The sequence below is a fragment of the Diachasmimorpha longicaudata genome, chromosome 2 (assembly GCF_034640455.1).
Source record: "Diachasmimorpha longicaudata isolate KC_UGA_2023 chromosome 2, iyDiaLong2, whole genome shotgun sequence".
In the NCBI taxonomy this organism is placed as follows: domain Eukaryota; kingdom Metazoa; phylum Arthropoda; class Insecta; order Hymenoptera; family Braconidae; genus Diachasmimorpha; species Diachasmimorpha longicaudata.
In genome coordinates this window covers 880,860-900,306 of record NC_087226.1, presented here as the reverse complement: position 1 = coordinate 900,306, position 19,447 = coordinate 880,860, and the positions used below count along the sequence as shown (strand labels likewise).

The 19,447-nt window shown below is 46.9% G+C and overlaps 6 protein-coding genes across 6 annotated transcripts in view; 4 read left to right on the top strand and 2 right to left on the bottom strand.

The window, feature by feature from the left end:
* The window catches only part of LOC135172622 (uncharacterized), a 28,800-nt gene extending 24,929 nt beyond the window's left edge, over positions 1 to 3,871 (bottom strand). The window contains exon 1 of the mRNA XM_064138775.1: positions 3,762 to 3,871. The gene's annotated coding sequence lies outside the window, so the exon portion shown is untranslated. The remainder of the gene's footprint in view (positions 1 to 3,761) is intronic.
* Positions 3,872 to 5,377: 1,506 nt separating this feature from the next.
* Positions 5,378 to 6,702, top strand: LOC135172618 (uncharacterized). Its single transcript, XM_064138771.1, has 4 exons — positions 5,378 to 5,432; positions 5,518 to 6,265; positions 6,316 to 6,442; positions 6,523 to 6,702. Exons 1-4 carry the CDS (start codon positions 5,378 to 5,380, stop codon positions 6,700 to 6,702), a joined length of 1,110 nt encoding a protein of 369 aa, XP_063994841.1.
* A 384-nt stretch (positions 6,703 to 7,086) lies between these two features.
* On the top strand, positions 7,087 to 9,090 carry LOC135172616 (uncharacterized). The gene has a single exon (XM_064138769.1). The coding sequence runs from the start codon at positions 7,087 to 7,089 to the stop codon at positions 9,088 to 9,090; it is 2,004 nt and encodes a 667-aa protein (XP_063994839.1).
* Positions 9,091 to 10,163: 1,073 nt separating this feature from the next.
* LOC135171185 (uncharacterized) lies at positions 10,164 to 12,317 on the bottom strand. Its single transcript, XM_064137569.1, has 3 exons — positions 11,377 to 12,317; positions 10,354 to 10,488; positions 10,164 to 10,268 (listed from the first exon to the last, which is right to left on the bottom strand). The coding sequence occupies exon 1, from the start codon at positions 11,765 to 11,767 to the stop codon at positions 11,447 to 11,449; it is 321 nt and encodes a 106-aa protein (XP_063993639.1). The 5' UTR covers positions 11,768 to 12,317; the 3' UTR covers positions 10,164 to 10,268; positions 10,354 to 10,488; positions 11,377 to 11,446.
* A 3,909-nt stretch (positions 12,318 to 16,226) lies between these two features.
* Positions 16,227 to 17,399, top strand: LOC135171640 (histone H2AX-like). Its single transcript, XM_064138269.1, has 2 exons — positions 16,227 to 16,786; positions 16,990 to 17,399. Exons 1-2 carry the CDS (start codon positions 16,707 to 16,709, stop codon positions 17,168 to 17,170), a joined length of 261 nt encoding a protein of 86 aa, XP_063994339.1. The 5' UTR covers positions 16,227 to 16,706; the 3' UTR covers positions 17,171 to 17,399.
* Positions 17,178 to 19,210, top strand: LOC135172614 (histone H2A-beta, sperm-like). The gene is made up of 6 exons (XM_064138768.1): positions 17,178 to 17,199; positions 17,660 to 17,728; positions 17,881 to 18,088; positions 18,327 to 18,382; positions 18,729 to 18,808; positions 19,163 to 19,210. The coding sequence occupies exons 1-6, from the start codon at positions 17,178 to 17,180 to the stop codon at positions 19,208 to 19,210; spliced, it is 483 nt and encodes a 160-aa protein (XP_063994838.1).
* Positions 19,211 to 19,447: the final 237 nt, after the last annotated feature.

Sequence of the window (19,447 nt, the reverse complement as noted above, 5' to 3'; positions counted from 1 at the left end):
TGGGGTGAGTTTCGGTACTTCCGGGGTCAGCTCGGGGGCCTAGTGACCCGAGGTGTCGCTGTCGACCTTTTGGCCTGACCGGGCCCTTCATTACAAATTTGGGCGCTAAATGTCTGCGTTTCAAACAACAACGTTTTTAATCCTTGTTAATGGTCTATGGTCCGTTACCAATTGGAATTCGCGTCCATAAACATATGGACGCAAATATTTTACTTCATGGAAAATTGCCAACATCTCTTTTTCAATGGTTGAGTAGTTTCTCTCAGCTTTCGTTAATAATCTTGAGCAAAAAGAGATTGGGAGGTCTTTCCCTATTTCTCCTTGGCTCAGTATTCCTCCAATTCCATAGTCGCTTGCGTCGGTGGTGATTATAAAAGTTTTTGTAAAATCGGGGTATTGTAATATTGGGGCTGTGCATAAGGCTTTTTTGAGGGCACAAAAACACTTTTCTTGTTCTGGTCCCCACACGAATCTGATGTCTTTACGTAACAAATGCTTCAAAGGTTTGGTCATATTTTCAAAATTGGAAATAAACCTCCTATAATACCCAGCTAAACCCAAGAATTGTTGAATTTTTTTTTACATTTCTTGGGCGAGGGAATTCTTTGACAGCTTTTATTTTATCCGGTTTTGGTTGTACACCCGCAGCCGAAATTATATAGCCGAAGTACTCGATTTCTGGCTGTAAAAAGTTACACTTGTCTGGCTGTAACTGTAAACCAGCGTCTCTTAACCTTTTACATACTTCCAGAAATTTTCGTACGTGTTCCTCAATAGTCTTTGAATAGATGACTATGTCATCCATGTAAACAAGGATTTCAATGCCTGGTAGGCCTATTAGGACTTGGTCCATTAGCTTTTGGAACGTGGAGGGGGCGTTTTTTAGTCCAACTGACATACGTACATATTCGTAGTGCTGATTGGGGGTTGTGAAGGCCGTTTTATATGTGGCTTTGGGGTGAATTTTGATCTGGTGGAATCCGCTTGCGAGATCCACTGTAGAAAAATATTCCGCACCGCTGAGTTGGTCGATAATTTCAACTTTATTAGGTAGAAGGTATGCGTCCCCCACCGTTTTTGCATTTAGGTCCCTGTAATCGTTTACCATCCTTCATCGTTTATTTCCCCGTGAATCTGCTTTTTTATCCACTAACCAAACGGGAGAGGTGAATGGGCTTTCTGATGGCTTGATTAGTTGCCTTTGCTCCAAGTCTTGGACTTGTGTAGCGATTTCCTCTTTATGAGCTGGAGGAAATCTATATTGCTTTTTAAACACTGGTATATTATCAGTGGTTATGATTCTATGGGTGGTTCTGTTGGTTGCCCCCAATACCTTTTCAGCTATCAGGATATATTTTACCTAAAGGGTAAAATATATCCTGATAGCTTCTTCAACGGTGTTCCGTGTTTCTAGGGATAAATCGTGAAAATGAACTTCTTTGATGAGTTTTAAAGCTCTTTCTTCAGTCTTCTCGTGAGCCTGTATAAGAAATATTTGTTTAGCGTTTTTGGAGCTAATTTGAGTCTTTATTTGCTCATCTAGGGAAAGTTCGAGCATCCTAAAGCGTGTCACCTGTGTGCTAGTGGAACTGTCAAACCGTACCTGGTCTTGCTCGGGTTCTAACGGTATCCATGGACATTTTAGAATTTTTACAGTAGGGGTAGGTACTGTTACTAATTTTTTATTTTTACTTATGACTCTTATGAAGGTTTCTCCATTGAGGTTAAGATTTATATTTCCTCCAGCGATTATTCCTTCTTCTGATTGTATTTCTGGGATAAAACCAGATTCATGGGAATCGCGAGCAACCCGGACCAAGAGGGTAGAGACGGAGTCAGGTGTTATTATTTTAACGTGTGGTATGTCAAAAGGAATTTGTATTTTTCTACAGGCAAATAACCTTGTTTCATAATATAATTTTGCTTTATTCTCTTTGAAAAACTCTGATCCCAGGACTCCAGCGTACATAATCGGGAAATCATCTGGAACTATGTGGATGAGGCTTGGATGCCCGTATACTTTAATCCTTATTTGTCCCAATATTGACTCCTGTATTGGTAAACCCATGAAGTCTCAGGGTAGGTTCCGTTTCTATTTTATTTAGATGTCTAATGCAACCGCGTTTTGATAAATTTACTTCGGCACCTGTATCTAAGATTATTATTACCGCTCTTTTTAGGTCCGGTGATTGCAGTGTGATAGCTGGGACGTTTTCGTCCCGGAGGGAGATGTGAGCTATTCGGATTTGGGAGGATTGTTCTGTTGTGACCTTGACGGGATTGGTAGTTTCGTCTCCCCCTGGGCCCCGTTCATTTTTTCCCTGGGGGTTATCTCGTTTTTTTTATTTCTTTTCTTACTAAGATATTCAAATCTTCGACAATTGGTCAGATCATGCCCTTTTATCTTCCACAAATGGCAGTATGAGTCGGAGCTGGTGTTTTTCTCTCTGCATTTCTCCGCTCTTTTAGCTGCGTTTAATTTTTTGAAACATTTCTCTATGGTGTGATTTTTTAAACCACAAAATTCACATTTGTTACGAGGCTTTTCATCTTTTCTTAATTCGTCTTGTGTTTGATGATGAACGTGGAAAGGATGTTCCTCTAATGGATCGGTCATCATTTGAAAGACGCGTGCATAAGCCTTAAAGCGATCGATATCCCTTATATGGTTTTTATAGACGGCTATCGCGCTTGTATAGGCTTGTCCGATCGTGTGATGAGGCTGCTGCTTGCATTCTGTCCTGAGCAGGGGGGGGGGATGCAGTTTAAAAAAGGCTATTATCGCGTCTCCTTCTATTTTCTTTCTCTCCGCGATAGTCAAGGGTCGATTTTTCTCTTGTTTTTCTAAATTTAGAATATTCCCATGAACTGACCGAGAGCGATTAACATAATCTATTATGTGTTCTTGGGGACCTTTCGACATATTTTCTAATGCGGCTTTACATTGATTCACTGTCATTAGTGGATCAAATACTTCCCGAAGATGGGTTTCCAGAGTCTGCATGTTATCATATTCTAAATTTTCGATAGCAGTGCGCAATCTGCCTCTAAATTTTTGTCGCGTTAATTTCAAAAAGGTCGGGATAACGTGCTCAGGGAGCATGGAACAAGCTCGATCACATGCCTTGATAAATTATGACACTTCTAAATTAGCACCATCGAAAACAGGAACGTATGCGAGGGCATCATTGAGGGTTATATGGACCGTTGGTATTTGTTCGGTTCTAGGGGACCGTAGAGCCGCTCTCTTAACGCGGGCTAGTTCCTCCTTAATTTCCGTTATTTGTGAAATAATGCTTTCATTAAATTCGCGTGAATCTTCTATAGTGAATGTATCAGGATTATTACGAATTTCCCTTGATATCGTTAATAATTCTTGGGCGCGTGGTTCTTTTTCTGTTACCGCTTTTTCACGTTCAGCTAATTCTTTTTCAATCTGTGTCAATGTTTCGACTTTATTTTGGGCGATCAGAATGTCTCTAGCTCGGCTTTCTAACGCAGCTTCTCTATCGTCTAATAACGTTTGCTTTTTTTTTGAACTGCTCTGCAAGTGTCATGAGTTCCTCGTCATCCATGATAATATTGTTTGCGGAAAAATAAATAATAGAAAGACAGTGCCCACCGCTATAACCAATTTGTTACGTCCAATTTTAAAATGACGTATGATTTCTAACTGCTTTTTCCAACGCAACCGGTTAGAGGGAATTTCTCTGTTCTCAATTATTTACTTTTACCTGGTTTTTTAATTTGTTTAGTCCTACCTTAATTTTTCAATTGTTGGAGTTTTTCCTTTAGCCCAGTCAGGAAATTCGTCGTTGAAGGAGTGATTTTAGATAGACCCTGATCCTTGCTGACAGGAACTTGGGTCTGCTGCTGATTGGCTACGTAATCAGTGGTAAAGTATCACTGCGTTTGGGGATGTAGTGCAGTTCTTGGACTCTCCTGTTGGGGTTCGGATGCTGGTTCACGACGTTGGGCCAGTCTGAAGTTTCCCTGGCAATCTCTGGTGACTGCGATGCTGAGGGTGTCACTTCGAGTTATTGTCGGCACTGGGTTATTACTTCCGAACAACCTATCCAAATCCACTTACTGTGGATTTCTATAGATCGCGGCCAGCTTTCGAAGCTGGTATTTTCTACCCGTACTTCTGGTCCTTTTCGGCATGGAAATGATTATGGGGGAAGCAGTGAGGAGTTAGGAGAGGATACTTGAGAGTGAGCAATCTTCTGCTCCAATCAATTAGGATCGGGAGATTTAATGCGAGCAATATTCTGCTCCGCAATAAATAGTAAAATAAGGAGATTCAATGAGAGCAATATTCTGCTCCGCAATAAATTATGAAATAAGGAGATTTAATGCGAGCGATATTCTGCTCCGCAATAAATTATGAATTCACCACCGTGGGAGAATTATGAGTGAAATGTTTATAATTTAAATCGGGGGTTTTTATATGAAATTTGTATCCGGTTGTACATCAGCAGAAAGCATTTTCGGCCGGTGCATTTTGTCAGCGAAAAATCTTCGTCCGGTGCATTTTGTCAGCGCCAAATCTTCGTCCGGTGCATTTTGTCAGCGCAAAATCGTCGTCCGGTTTGTTTTAGTTGATTTGGCAGTTTTTCTTGGCACGTGCATTGTCATATTTGATCATTTTCGGTAAAATTGTGCGCTGGCAAAACATTACATCATAATTCCTTATTTATATTAGTTTTATAACATTCCTTAGGTTTATTGTTATTAGCTTAATTTTTATTTAATTCTACTTCTAACCAGATTGGTAATTCGCTAGAGCGCGGGTAATTGGTTCCGTACGTCGATAACTTGACTGTCGGTAACAGTATTCGACGGTCGGTATCTCGGATGTGGGTAAAACAATCATAACAGCTTTATGGGTAACCGGCTCCAAGCGTCGTTAACTGGACTGAAGGTAATCCGTTTCGTCGGTGGGTATCCCGACAGTGGGTAAGCAGTCGACGAAATGTGAGGACGTGACACTATCTCCTACCGAGAGGAGATCATTCGTCGTTCTCAAACGTCGCTGCTTCAACTACCTGGGGAAGCATAACGGGGAGAACTGCCGGAGCCTCAGCAAGACATCTGTAGTATGTCGGCAGAATCATCACTCGATGATTCACATCAGACGTCCTCAGCCCACACCTCGAGGATCCTCTCAGCTTCCTGAGAGCCAGTAGGTTCCTCAGATGTCGCAGGATCGTCAGCCCCGTCAATCGATACAGTCCACTGTCTCTAGGCCTGACATGAGTCCACAGTGACATGCTCTACCAACACCTGCGCCAGAGTCGTCACCGATACATGACCTCTCTCTCTCCCCGGCCGGCTCTGGCAAGTGACGCTCCGTTTGTATCCGCGATCAAGCGTGATGTCTCGCCACAGCCCTAGCCTCGCTCGTCTTGAAAGACGGCGCTTCTCACGAGGTTAGGACACTGCTGGATACTGTTTCTGAGCTGTCGTATGCTACAAGTTAGCTAGTTAAGAAGCTCAGCTTATCGATTTCTCCAGCTGTACTACCGGTTGTTGGTATTAGTGGCTCAACATCTGCATCCAATGGGTTCTCTCAATTTCCTCTCAGGTCTCTGTACTCCAGCAATCAGATTGTTGTCAAGGCCTACGTCCTAGATAGCCTCATGTCGTCATGGCCTTCGTTCTCCGCCTCTCAACCTCAGCATTGGGAGCATCTCCGAGGGTTACAACTAGCGAATCCGCACTATCTGACGTCAAGGCCCGTCGATCTTCTCATTGGCGCAGATTTCTTTGGATCGATCGTGGAGCCGCAGATCATCAAGGGGCCATCCGATTCCCCTATTGCGATGCTGACTCTCTTCGGGTGGGTAGTGCTCGGACCTACCTCTGCAGTGACGTCGGCGGCGAGCTCGCATCACGTCTCTGTCAGTAACGAGGAACTCAGCGAGCTTCTCACCTCGTTCTGGCAGCAGGAGGAGGTGTCTACAGCTGAAGGCAAGTACGTCATTCTCACGAAGGAAGAGGCAGAGTGTGAGGAGTTTTTCCAGCGCACCCATACTCGAGATCGCTCGGGGCGCTATATTGTTCGTCTGCTTTTCGTTTGCTCTCCCCCAGAGCTCGGGGATTCTGTAGGCCGCGCGAAGGCGTGTCTCGCAAGCCTGTTGCGGATGCTGGACAAAAGGCAGGGATCTCGACAGCTTTATAGTGATTTTCTCAAGGAGTATGAAGAGTTGGGGCACATGGTGTGTGCTCCTGCTGTACCTGTCTCATGCGACTCTCGGATCTTGTATCGTCACCCTGGCGGGATGACCTTGGCACATGCGGCTTCGGCCTCAGGAGGGTTGAGGGAGGGTCTCTGAGGGCGGGCGGTTATATCAGGATTCCGGTCAGGGTTCGTCACGGAGGCAATCTCGCTCTTCTGCTCCTACATTCTACTTCCCTCATCATTGTGTTCTCCGGGAAAGTAATGAAACTACAAAGCTGAGGGTAGTGTTCAACGGTTCCAGTAAGAGCAGCTCCGGAGTGTCTCTAATTGACATCCAGCGCACTGGGGCCAAGCTACAGCGGAACATCTCTGACGTACTGCTCTGGTCTCGACAGAGCAGGTACATCTTTATGACGGACATCACGAAGATGTTCCGTCAGATCAAGGTGCATCGGGAGGACTGGCCTCTTCAACAGATGTTGTGGCGTGATTCTTGGGGCCAGATCTGCACCTATTAGCTCACCACTGTCACCTACGGCACCAAGTCTGCTTCATTTCTCGCCTGTAGGGTTCTCGACCAGCTGATCAAGGACAGAGGGCATCGGTTCCCTCTAGCCGTCTCACCCTTGAGCGGCGGTGGATATGTGGACGATATCTGTGGTGAAGCTGACGAGGAAGATGATCTCCATTTCGAGCTCAGCAAGTGACAGAACTTTGCTGGGCTGGGAGGTTTCCTCTAAGCGAAATGGCACTCCAACAGTCCGTCTCTACTTCTTTCTCTGACGCCGGAAGGGTTCTCTCTGAGTCCGAAGCCGCTAGAGGACTCCATCACGAAGATCCTCGGGTTGAAATGGGATCCAACCACAGATCGGTTAAGGTTCTCCATTCAGCTCTCAGTGAACATGACGCCATCGAAGAGGATTATGCTGTCGGAAATTGCGCAACACTTTGATCCTCTAGAGTTACTCTCACCGGTGGTGATTCGTGCCAAGGCTCTTCTCCAGCAGCTCAGGTTGAAGAAATTTGACTGGGACGAAGAGTTGCCGGCGCATCTGGTCCAGAAATGGGGTCAGTTTCGAGAAGAGCTGTCCCAAGTCGATCAACTCTCGATTCCTCGGTGGCTGGGAGGTAGGAAGGATTCTCGGGTGGAAATCTATGGCTTCTCTGATGCGTCTCTACTTGCGATGTCTGCGGTGGTTTATCTGAAGGTGACGAGTGCGGATGATGTTAACATCTCGTTAGTTGTTGCTAAAACTAAGGTGGCTCTTCTCAAGAGGCGCACCATTCCCCGACTTGAGCTACACGCCGCGGTCCTCCTAGCTAAACTCACAAGGTACGTGATTGAGCAGCTCAACCTTGGTGGTGTTCCGGCCCATTTATGGACAGACTGGGCTGTTGCACTGGCGTGGATTTGCGCTCATCCTTCCAGGTGGAAAGGATATGTCCACAACAGAGTATTAGTTATTCGCGAGCTGGTGCAAGAAGCCAGTTGGAGGTACGTCGGTGGGAAGGAGAACCCTGCTGATTGCGCGTATCGAGTCATTTCGGTGGCTCAACTCAATGGCCATCATTTATGGTGGACGGGCCCAAAATGGCTACGGAAGGATGCGTCTCAGTGGCCACGTGGGGGAGCAAAGTTGGACCCGTCTACAGATCTCGAGGAGAAGCCGGGGGTGACGTTAGCCGCTTCCCTCGGAAGGTCGAGTCTCTGGGATCTCTGCTCGCGATATTCCTCTCTCTACAAATTGCTGAGGATCACAGTAATTTGCCAAACGGTTGTGGAGAATCTGATGCAGAAGCTGGGAAGGAAGAAGGGCGTCATCGTTCCAGCGGTGTTTAGCTCAGAAAGCATCGAGTCAGCTCGGCTTTATTGGGTTAAGGCGACTCAAGCCTTTAATCTCCAAGCCGAGTGTGACATCATCTCTCACGGATTGCAAATGAAGAGGTCTCCTCCGCTGACCAAGCTCACTGCCTTCATCGATCAACAGGGAGTTCTCCGAGTCGGCGGGCGGTTAACGTTCTCAACTTTAGGCCCAGAGAGTAGGCATCAGGCCATCATCCATCAAGGCTCAGTGCTCGCAGAGCTTATCATCAGGGACTCTCATCAGCGGACGCTGCACGGTGGGACTCAACTTACCTTGGCGTATCTCCGGAGGCCTTACTGGATTATTGGAGGTCGTCTATCAGTAAGATCCTTCATCCTCAAGTGCGTGGAGTGTGCGCGTCTTCGGGGGATCCGCGCTCAGCAGCTAATGGGGCAGCTTCCAGTGGCACGTCTGGTGTCGGATCGTGCTTTCTCTAACACTGATGTGGACTATGCCGAACCAGTATCTATCAAGACTTGGAAAGGATGTGGTCACAAGACCCAGAAGGGTTGGTTAATGATCTTCGTGTGTATGGCCACGTCCGCTCTCCATCATGATGCTGTCACGGTCTACTCTGCTGATGGTTTCATCGCCGCTTACCGGAGGTTCGTGAGTCGTCGGGAATACTGCAGATACCTGTACAATGACTGCGACACCAACTTCATCGGGGCGGATAAGGAGCTAAAGAAGTTGTTCTCTGTTGGAGCTAAGGAGTTCCAGCATCTCTCTGCCGTATGTCTCAAGGATGGAACGCGGTGGACGTTCAATCCTCCTGGAGCCCCTCATTTCGGGGGAAAATGGGAAGCAGCGGTCAAGTCGGTGAAGTACTACCTCGCTCGAACGGTTCGGGATCCAACTGTTACGTTCGAGGAACTCTCTACGCTGCTGTCCCAGATTGAAGCGGTCCTCAACTCCAGGCCTCTACAAGCGCTCCCGGAAGATCCTGGTGATGTGTCCTGTCTCACCCCGGGACACGTTCTCATTGGAGAAGCTCCAATTGCTCTTCCGGATCCCTCACTGGAACACCTCAACGTTGGATGACTCTCTAGATGGCAACTGATCCAGCAGAGGCAGCAGTTCTTGAAAGAAGCAATGGTCTACAAGGTCTCTGCAGCAACTCTAGTCCATCTCCAAGTGGCATCATTCGTCCAACGAGATCAAAGTCGTCAGCCTGGTATTCATTTACGACGAGCGGTTCCCGCCAGCAAAGTGGCCCCTTGCTTGGGTCATAGCTCTACATCCTGGGAAGGACGGTCTCACCAGAGCTGTCACTATCAGGACCGCCTCGACGACGTTGACCAGGCCGATCTACAAGCTGGTTTTGTCGCCGATCTCCACCAGTTGAGAGCTGGTCTCTGCAGACTTGATTAACATTTGCTTAGTGTTCCAGGTCCTGACGGACACTCTCTACTCCTTCTGCGTCAGCAACGCGGTTCCCGTCGGGGGGGGGGGGGGAATGTTGAGGCGATAGCCTCATAGGGCCTACGGGTGGCAGCACCTCCAGGGCGCGATTCCCTTTACCGGTTGCGTTGAGGGACAGGTGCCTACTTACGCACCCGAGGCGCTGTCCTTCTCTACTTTTTCCGGTGATTCTACGGCAACGTTCAATGTGGATCTGGAACGTTCGATACATCCGGAGGGGTTTTCTCTCGCACGTTCCCGGAGCCACGTTACTGTGATCTCGTGGTGATTGTGCGTCTCGACCGTTGACATCTGATTATCGACCTATCTCTATCGCCTAATTATACCTCTACCGCGTTCAATATTAACGTGTTTGTTCGCGGCTTAGGTGCAACGCACAGTTGTATAGTTTTGTACAAGTTTAAACATAATTGACGTGAGAATAAAGTGTTTTCTCCGCGACCAAAACCCAGTGCGTCTCGTGTCCCACTTATTCTCGCCCTTTAACCCTCATCCAGTCTCGACCGGTTTTTTGAACCTCTCGCCGGAACAGTATACTTAATATTCCACATTTCCAAATACCTTCGTACGTTTCAGTTTTTCTTATAATTATATTTAAACAATGTTACGCTATATTATATTTTAACTCTACTCATATTTAACATCGAGATACATTATTTTATTTCTAATAACAATTGACAGACTTTTTTTTATATTTTATATCACAACATTTCTGAGGGACGAATTTCAGCCAACTTGAACTATTAAGTTTGATATTTGGGTTTTAGGTTAAATTTTTAATATTGAAAAATAGGCATCTGTAACGGAAAAAGAAAAATTATTAAGTCATTACTGTGAGCGTCACTAAGTCATTGACATTGAGTGAAGTGAACTTAGACTCACCGTGGGGATTGAAGAAGTACGTGAGCTGAGGACCGTATAAGGAAACAAGATTACTCGTCAATCCCGATAAAAAAGTTGCAATAAGCTCCTCTGCCTTGACGGGACCTATCCTAGTAATTGCGTCCCCTCCAGTACCTAGATGACAGCAGATTATAATTACATAAGATAAGACCAATACGATATCTCTGAATGTAGAAGAGATTGCAAAATTTTCATGAAAACATTATAGTCGTAGAACAGAAAGAGAATTACAGAAAGGTCTTTATAAAAATGTAGCTATCTCCATTAAATTGCAGGATTTTTGAAATTTACAAGGATAAAAATAGGGTCCATACCGATGTTACATCCGTTAAAATAATTTGTTATAATTCCTTCTAAGTAATTGAGAGTAGAAATTGCTTAAACAGGGTTGATTTATTGGGAAGATCCAAAGGCCAGCCTAAATAATAAATATGAGTGAAAATTTTCCAGACGGATGTTTCGAAGAAAATCCGTCGTAAAAAGGTAATAAACTTGGGTCTGCCATGTTGAAGGCATCTTGAGTGCATGCCCAATTTATTTCCTTCATTTTAAAATAAAAACTTGCCGTGACAAATGGGACGAATACATTAAGGGAACTTAAGCCCTTTCTGTTATTATTTATTTTAGCGTGGGCCCAGACCCTTGTAAAACTGAATTCGAGTTTCCGTCCCATTAGTAATTTTATGGAGGTTCTATGAGTTCTCTCCGTAACGAGAAGCCATAAAACGCTCTTGACAATTTTTTAAATGTTTAAAAAAATATAATTGTAACTTTATAATTTTGTTATAGAATAACTGCAAATATTTTTACGATGAAGACAATATAAAAAACTCGTTGTTAGGACAATCCTAACTTATTCTTTCAATTTATTTTCCAATTCGAAAGAATATGTTGGAGAACCTGAATTACTAATCTTCGTACAAACTGAATTGGAAAATTACCCAACATTTTTTTTGTTTAGTCTTAAATACTTATTATTTTAAATTGTTAATATTAAATTACCTATTCCACTTATTCCACTTATTATTCTTAGACGGTTCAAGCCAGAGGTGCAATCAGCCTCACGGCCATTTTACACCCTGCCCTTAGGCAGCCGTATAGTCGCTGATATCGAGCATCTGTGCGCTACGAGCAAACTCATAGAGCCCCTTGATCCCGTGCCTGTCAACGCATACAGGGTGTAGATCAGGTAGAGGCGAACTCTAAACAGGCATGTTTTGGGGGTGATTCTGAGCAGAAAAGTCCTTTTCCACTTTTCGCTCGGACGCACCCCTGCAGACATATGGGGGTGAAAAGAACGGCCAATGGGGCGCGAGCATTGCGCGGCTCTCCGTCCGTGTGCCACGGGTAAGTAGTGTGCGTGCTTCCTCTTCTCCTCGGGCGGACGTTCCATTCCGCTAGTGAGTGAGAGAGAGAGGGGGGGGGGGCTAGGGTGATTAAAAACCGATTATTATTTACATTAGTATTATTTATTAAAAGACAAGATTCTGAAAACCGCGGGCATCTCCCTTGGCGTTCCAAAGCTAATTGTTTAAATGTTAATTATCTCATGATGCAATAGCCCTACAGTGTTTTGCCAAGAGATCTTTTTTATTGTAAATTTAATTTACAACAAGAAAGGTTGATGCCAGCGTGGCCCGGAATCCAAGCCACCTCAAGCAGATTATTTACGGCAATTTCCTCCATCAGCTCAACGCATTCACCCGCTAACTTAGAGCAACACTCATACCTGAGTATTGCCCTCTGCGCGCGCCTGCTGTCTGAGTCGATGAATATCTTTTTGCCCTTGTCCCCTCTCTCCAGATCATCCTGGCGCAGGTCCTTAGGGCAGCTAGCTCAGTCTGGAGCACGGTTGCGTGCGAGTCCAACCCGATGGTCCTCGCTATTGCGGGCCCCTCTGACCAGACCCCCGCTCCTGCCCGTCCGCTCGCCCGTGATCCGTCCGTATACCAGACTAGACCGCGGGGCGGCGTCCAGTCCCTGTTATGCCCAGCATCGCAAGCCTGCCTATTCTGTCCACCGCTTTCCTGTGGCAGCCCTTGTTCAAGGCTGTCCACCACACTGCGGCTGCGTATGTTAGCTGTGGGGTCATAATGGCCATGTAGATCCACTTGACCATCCTCGGCCTTAGACCCCATGTGCTTCCGAACATTCGCCTGCACGCCCAGTATGTCATAGTGACCTTGCTAGTCTGCATGGCGATATGCTTTTTCCAGCTAAGCTTCTTGTCGAGCCAAATACCTAGGTATTTGACCTCCCCCGAGAATTCCAGCATTGTGTTATAAATGGAGGGAGTTTTAACAGCACCCCTCCTTCTGCATGTAAAGTGCACCATCTCCGTTTTGCCTGGATTTACCCTTAGGCCCTTCGATGTGCACCAGTGCTGAACATAGTCCAGCGCCTTCTGCATTTTGCTATGTAGCGTGCTGGCGTTCCTGCTAGTTACCAGCAGTGCTACATCATCTGCGTATGCGACTGTCCTTACTCCCAATCCCTCGAGTCCAGTGAGGAGGTCGTCAACAGCGAGGAGCCATAACAGAGGAGAGATAACCCCCCCATGCGGCAGCCCCTCCCTGCCACAGCCTTTACCACACTATCCCCAAGGGTGGAGTGGACAACTCTTGTTCGGAGCATGGCGGCTATCCATTTGAAGACCGATTTCTCGATACCAAAAGCTGCCGCAGCTTTCTCCATCGTATCAAAGGAAGTATTGTCGAAGGCCCCTTCGATGTCTATGAAGACACCAAGGATGTCCTCCCCCTTTTCCTTTGCGTTTTCTATTGTGCCTTCCAAGTGGTTCAGCGCAGTCTCAGTTGATCTGCCAGCTTGGTAAGCATGTTGTGAGGGGCATATCTGGTTAGTCCTCAGTCCCCCCTCCTTAATGCGCCTGTCGATCAGCCTCACCAGCGTCTTCAACCAGAAGGAGCTCAGGCTGATTGGTCCGTAGGCTTTCACGTTGTCGTAGCTGCATTTACCCGGTTTGGGGATAAAGACAACACTGACTTCCCGCCACCTGCCAGGCACATAGCCCAATGCTAGGCAGGCCGTGAATGCCGGTATCAGTCTGCGCAGGAGCAATGGCCCCCCTTTTCGCCAGAGGGCCGGATGTATCCCATCCGGACCCGGACTCTTGTACATTTCGAAGGAGTCCACCGCCCACTGCAGCCTGTGCAGCGTTACTATTCTTGCGGCTAGCTCCCAGTCGGGATCGCCGCTTCCTGTTCGCTTCCAGTCCACTTCGCGGCACTCCCCAGGATGCTCTATAGTAGAGTACGGAAAGTGCGCGCGAACCAGATGCTCAAGGACCTCTCGCGGTTCTGTGATGGTCTCTCCGCTTGTCAGTGTGATTCCACCCAGCCTTTGTGCAGGGCCTTCCAAGAAGACTGCGAAGCCTGGAGATGCCTGAAAGCGCCTCCACTTCCTCACAGTATGTCCTCTAGGTGAGCTCCTTTGATCGTTTTAGGAGCCTCTTGTACTCCCTCTGTACATTTCTGTACAGAGTCCAGTCTTCGGCTCTCTTAGATTTGTGCGCTCGGTTCCCGAGTCTCCTGGACTGGCTTCTCCGCCTGTCCAACTCACAACTCCACCAAGGCACTTTGTTTCCTTGTCTGCATTGTCTAGCCGGGCATGCCATCTGGAAGGACTCGGTTAGGGCAACGTGGATGCTCTCCACCTCGTCCTCCAACCTGTCCTCCTTGCAGGGCCTTACGCGTCCTACCCTGAGCCTTTCCTCCAGGTACCTCACAAAGGAGTCCCAGTCGGTGGCCCTTGGGTTTCTGCGCAGGCGATCCTGCTGTAGTTTGGCACAGCCCTTAATGCTAAATCTGATGCGTCGATGGTCGGAGAGTGTGTCCTCCCGGTCCACTCTCCAGTCCCTGCATCAGCCGGCCAGCCGGCGAGAGCACATGGTTACGTCAATGATACATTGACAGCGAGAGGTGACAAACGTGGGCCTCGAGCCCCTATTCAGGATCTCGAGGTCCACGTCTGCCATAAATTCCAGGAGGGCCGTGCCCTTGTCATTACATATTTCACTGCCCCACACCACGTTCTACGCGTTTGCGTCACACCCTATTATGAGTGGCAGCTTTTTGGATCTGCCGTGATTCACCAGATCACGCAGTTCTTTGGTGGGTGGTGGTGTCGGCGAGTCATGTGGGAAGTAAGCCGAGCAGAACACGATGTCCTCCGCACCGGCCGCCCCCCGAAGTCTCACGACAACCGCCACCAAGTCTCTGTGGCAGAAGTTGGCCATTCCCCTGGCTCCAGACGCTCTTTTGACAGCAATGCAGGCCCTGGGGCCCAGGTCGCCCCGAGCATAGAGTAGCTCCACCTCGCCTCCAGATAGGCCTTTTACCGAGCCTCCGTGTTGCCAGGGCTCTTGCAGAAGGCATATGTCTGTGTGCTCTACTGCAAGGCTGCGACTGCCCTGCTGAGTCGCAGTCTTGCAGTGCTGCAAGTTAATCTGGGAGCAGTGGACTAGCAGTGAGACTAAGCCGTCACCCCGCTTCTTGTCCTCTGCTCCTTCTCCCCTCGTCCGCCGGGCCATTGGTGGGCCGTTAGGTAGGGTCGCCTGTTGGCCCCCTTTCCTACCCCGAGTGGGATGAGCCCGGCAGGACCCAGTTGAGGGCCCCTTGAGACCCCCTTCCAGTTCCCACCGCGCCCCCTCTCACCAGAGGCGGCCTTCCTCTACGGCCCTTTCGACGCCCGCTCAGCGGTGGTCGTGCAACGGCGAGGGGATCCCTCTGTATGAGGGAGCCTTCCTTGCTCTCCTTCACCCTACCCTCGCAGGCGCCTTCCTCGGCAGTTGCTGGGGCACTCACCGGGCCATCCGGTCCCGTTGGTGCTCCCTGTCGCCCTCCCTCATCTCCTGCGGTCCCTGACCCCTCTTGGTCAGTGCCCGCGTTTTTTGGGTCCGGTTGTGCCTGGGGCGCCTCTCCCACCGCCGCTCTCCGCTGGGTCTCGTAAAAACGAGCCCGGCCGAGGCAGTAGAAGGGGGCCATCCCCAGACCCTTCAGGGCCTCTAGGGACTTGAGGTCCACACCCAACACCAGGTTGAGCCCCTCAACCCCGCTCCGGCAGTCCCAGACCCTCCAATTAGCTGTAGTGAGGGTCCGATTCTTCATTCTAAGCCTCTCAATGGCCACAGCCGCTCCCACGCGTTTTCCCGGGAGAAAGGCAGTAACCCTGATCAGCTTTTGCAGCGCTTCCTTATCCACTAGGATAAGTGAGGCCCCTTCCCAGCGTCCCAGGGTTGGCACCACGGCCTTCAGCCAGTCTTTCGACTGACTATCCGTGCATGCCACCCACAGCACGCCATCGTGAAACCAGTGGCCATCAAAGCTCGGAAGCTGACCGTCTAGGTCAGTCCCGAACAGTGCTGTCACCAGCGCCTCCTGGACCAGGTCGGCCTGCTCCCTTGTCAGGGACAGCTCAGGATGGCCAGTTGGCACTACGGTCACCTTGCCTCCACCCTTCGCCGCCTCTCTGAAAGAGGTTGCCCCCAGTCCTTCAAACGCCCGCACCTTCTTTCAGGGCATGGCCACATGCGGGGGAGTGGAACCAGAGGACCTGGGCCTCTTGGGCCCTGTCCCCTGTTCCCCTGTTAGCGCAGATCATCTCCTCCTCTGCCCTGGAAGCCTTTGCCGTTCACTCAAAGAGGGCACCGTCATCGGCGTTGAAATTTTTATTAAACAATGGGTCCATATAATCCCCACGAGTATGCAGGAAAAGAGGTCCACCCCCGCAGAGCCTGGATGCGGGGGTATGGCATGCATGCAATGGGGTGCTGCTTGGTTCCCCAAGGGTATCGTCAGAGACACTGTTCCCCAGTGTCATTCAGCCCTCGGCACGATTACTTCCACCTTGGCTTGGGGAGTCTAGTCCGCGGCGATGCCTTGGGTCTTCCTGACGGGTCTTTACTCCCGTGGGTCGACGTTATAGCCGTCGCTAGCCAGGTTCCGAAGTGGGCCCCAGGATCCTGGAGTCAGGTGCTGTTCTTCAGCCTCCTGTCTCCGTTCCCGAGGTGCCACCCATTCTCCGGCCTTCCCCCTATCCGCCACCTGGGGACGCGCTCAGTCGGTGACTCAAACCGTCCCCTTCGTCTCGTTTATAGAGTACGTCAGGGGTGAGAATCAATTGTTAATTGATTATTAATCATTAATGTTTTAATTATTAATTAATGGGGAATAATTTTGACTGCAGGAAACAGTAAAACGAAAATCAGGACGAGGAGTGAGCGGGCTCGGCTGTACTTCCCAGTGGGACGGATCCACCGTCATCTACGGGATGGAAATTATGCTCAGCGGATTAGCTCTGAGGCACCAGTTTACATGGCAGCGGTGTTGGAGTACCTAGTTACCGAAGTCCTGGAGTTGGCCGGATTCGCTGCCAAGGACAACAGGAAGAAGAGGTAAACCGCCTGTAATATCTTCTCTGTATTTGTATTTGTTTATTTAGTTTGACCTTAAATTTCAGTGATCCCAAGGCCGATAAATATTGTGAAAAACTAGTGGTGGTGGTGGTGGTGGTGGTTTCTGTTGATTATCAAACCCATGGGGGTTTGATTTGAAGGGTTTGATTTGATTAAAATAATTTTTTTTTTATTATTCACAGAATCATCCCCCGGCACATCCAACTGTCGATCCGAGAGGATGAAGAGTTGAATGAACTCTTGCGGGATCTAATTATTCCCCAAGGTGGGGTGGTCCCCACTATTCCGGCTTCCCTCCCTTCGAAGAAGACTCGGGCTGGTGGCGCGCAAACTAGTAGACGCGAGCCCTCTCAAGAATTTTAATAATACAATGTTGTATAGTAATAACTATGGTAAAGTATTTTTTTTATTGAACTAACGATTGATGAATCTATGTGACGCAACTTATAATTTATTTTATTAATTTTCGATTTATTCACAATTGTAATTTAACTCTAATATTTGAGATTATCCGGTTGTCGCACCTCCTTAGTTCTGTTATTGTATGATATACTTGTTGATAAATATGATAAATAAATATATTTTATGATAATTGTTTGGTCTATTTACTGATCCTCGCCACAATATTATTACAGATTATTTTTCTTATCCAAATTTCAGCTAATAGAATAGAGAACTTGCATGATTTTTTTTAATTTTATTTTGAGATAGTTAATGGTCCCAATAATCGATTTTCCATGAAAAAACATTTGAAAAATCGTTTAACAATTAATTATCGTTTTTTCAAAAAATGTAATTTTCAAATGTTCCAAAAGCTCTCATGACGTCGTGACAAAACGTGATGACGTTCAGTAGTGGTGTTAGAACGATCCATTAATGATAGAAAAAAAATTGGGAGAAATGTCTGGACGCGGAAAGGAGGTATTTATAAATTAACTTAAGAAATTAATCAATTATTTATTAATTAATTAAATAATTAATCAACCGGCAATTAATTATTAATTAATTACTGATTGGTTGATAATCATTAATCTGTTAATTATAAATTAATTGCGGAATAATTTTGACTTCAGGAAAGACTAAGGCAACGATAAAAACAAGAAGTAGGAGGGCTCAGCTGCAGTTCCCGGTGGGACGGATCCACCGTCATCTACGGGATGGAAATTATGCGCAGCGGATTAGCTCTGAGGCACCAGTTTACATGGCAGCGGTGTTGGAGTACCTAGTTACCGAAGTCCTGGATTTGGCCGGATACGCTGCCAAGGACAACAGGAAGAAGAGGTAAACCGCCTGTAATATCTTCTCTGTATTTGTATTTGTTCATTTAGTTTGAGACAAGGCCTTTCTTTTAGATAAATGTCGATAAATATTAATTAATAAATGCTCACGAATTGTTAAAAATTGGCTGATGGCCTACACCTGGCGCGGCCTGGGTCAGGGGCTGCCAAGGCTCAAGGATTCGATAGCTAAATCGTCGAATCAATAATTGAATCAATTAAATCATTTATTTGGGCGCCAGTTGGTTTAACGGAAACCAACAACAACCAATCGACAATGCTCAGCGCGTGGTAGTTGGTAGACCCTTAGAATTAAAGAAAATAGATAGAGAGAGAGAAAGGAAAATCAAAGGCAACAATATTAATAATTAAATTACTCACTAAATATGTTGACAATATCGACTCTTTCCACAATTACAAAGTATTACAAATAACGCAAATTAACACACAACAACCGATTAGGATGCGAATATTATCGCTGTCGGGCGAAGAGTGTCCGGTGGGCCTCAAGCAACTTGTTGCCCCCCTTCGCATGCGCAGGGCTAGCCAAAATGTGTCCCTTGAGGCATGCGCATTAATTATGGACCGCATTGTCGCTATAATTTAATAAATTATAATATTTTATGTTTTATAATTTTAATAAGATTCCCGAGAACAGGGAAAAGTTTACAGACGCGAAAATAATATCTCCTGTCTCAGACTCCCCCCTTTGACCTTTACGTCGGTGAACAATTCCCTTTTTTAATATTCTTGCCTTTTTGAATTAGAATGGTATATCATTTCTTCCTTTGTTAGGGCTGGAAAACATACTATATGATTTTATTATTCTCTTCTCTCTCTGTCTATTGTTTATTATAAAATATGAAAAATTGAATGGAATCAGTGACATCTTATTAATTATCCTCTTTATATATTTTTTTTTTTTACGGTCAGGATGATTGTCGAAAGTTTATATTGCATAAGAGAAACGGAAAATTTATTTTTTTATTTTAGAAGAACATAATAGTATTACATGGAATCAACAAAAAATGAAATTGACCTTGCAACAAGTATTATAATGGTCAATTAGTTTTTACAGAATGAAAACAAAATGAAGAACGATCGACATGAAATGGTCGAGACTTGACTCGTTGGGGTCGTTGACGATTCAGTCGTTGGTTGGTTTTTTGGTATTGGTTTTCTTGTACTTAGCTGGGATCAGCACCGTATATCCCTCGCCGTCCTTCAGTTCAGGACGTTCCTTCATGATCTCATCAAGATGATGTAGAGCTACAGGGGCCTGTAGCGCCTGTACAGCTAGCCTACGTTTCTCCTCAGACAAGTCGATGGGCTTTGGTAAGTTTGGGTTGGCCAACGTGGGTGC

What these genes read in the sequence shown, in the direction of transcription:
- LOC135171640 (XM_064138269.1), top strand. Translation starts at nt 16,707, where the DNA reads ATGGCAGCGGTGTTGGAGTACCTAGTTACCGAAGTCCTGGAGTTGGCC. An exon ending in AAGGACAACAGGAAGAAGAG is followed by an intron (nt 16,787 to 16,989) that starts GTAAACCGCCTG and finishes TATTATTCACAG; the next exon opens with AATCATCCCCCGGCACATCC.
- LOC135172616 (XM_064138769.1), top strand. Translation starts at nt 7,087, where the DNA reads ATGACGCCATCGAAGAGGATTATGCTGTCGGAAATTGCGCAACACTTT.
- LOC135171185 (XM_064137569.1), bottom strand. Translation starts at nt 11,767, where the DNA reads ATGGAACGTCCGCCCGAGGAGAAGAGGAAGCACGCACACTACTTACCC.
- LOC135172614 (XM_064138768.1), top strand. Translation starts at nt 17,178, where the DNA reads ATGTTGTATAGTAATAACTATG. An exon ending in GTTGTATAGTAATAACTATG is followed by an intron (nt 17,200 to 17,659) that starts GTAAAGTATTTT and finishes GATGACGTTCAG; the next exon opens with TAGTGGTGTTAGAACGATCC. An exon ending in CCCCTTTGACCTTTACGTCG is followed by an intron (nt 18,809 to 19,162) that starts GTGAACAATTCC and finishes TAGTTTTTACAG; the next exon opens with AATGAAAACAAAATGAAGAA.
- LOC135172618 (XM_064138771.1), top strand. Translation starts at nt 5,378, where the DNA reads ATGTCTCGCCACAGCCCTAGCCTCGCTCGTCTTGAAAGACGGCGCTTC. An exon ending in AAGACGGCGCTTCTCACGAG is followed by an intron (nt 5,433 to 5,517) that starts GTTAGGACACTG and finishes CGATTTCTCCAG; the next exon opens with CTGTACTACCGGTTGTTGGT. An exon ending in TCATTGTGTTCTCCGGGAAA is followed by an intron (nt 6,443 to 6,522) that starts GTAATGAAACTA and finishes ATTGACATCCAG; the next exon opens with CGCACTGGGGCCAAGCTACA.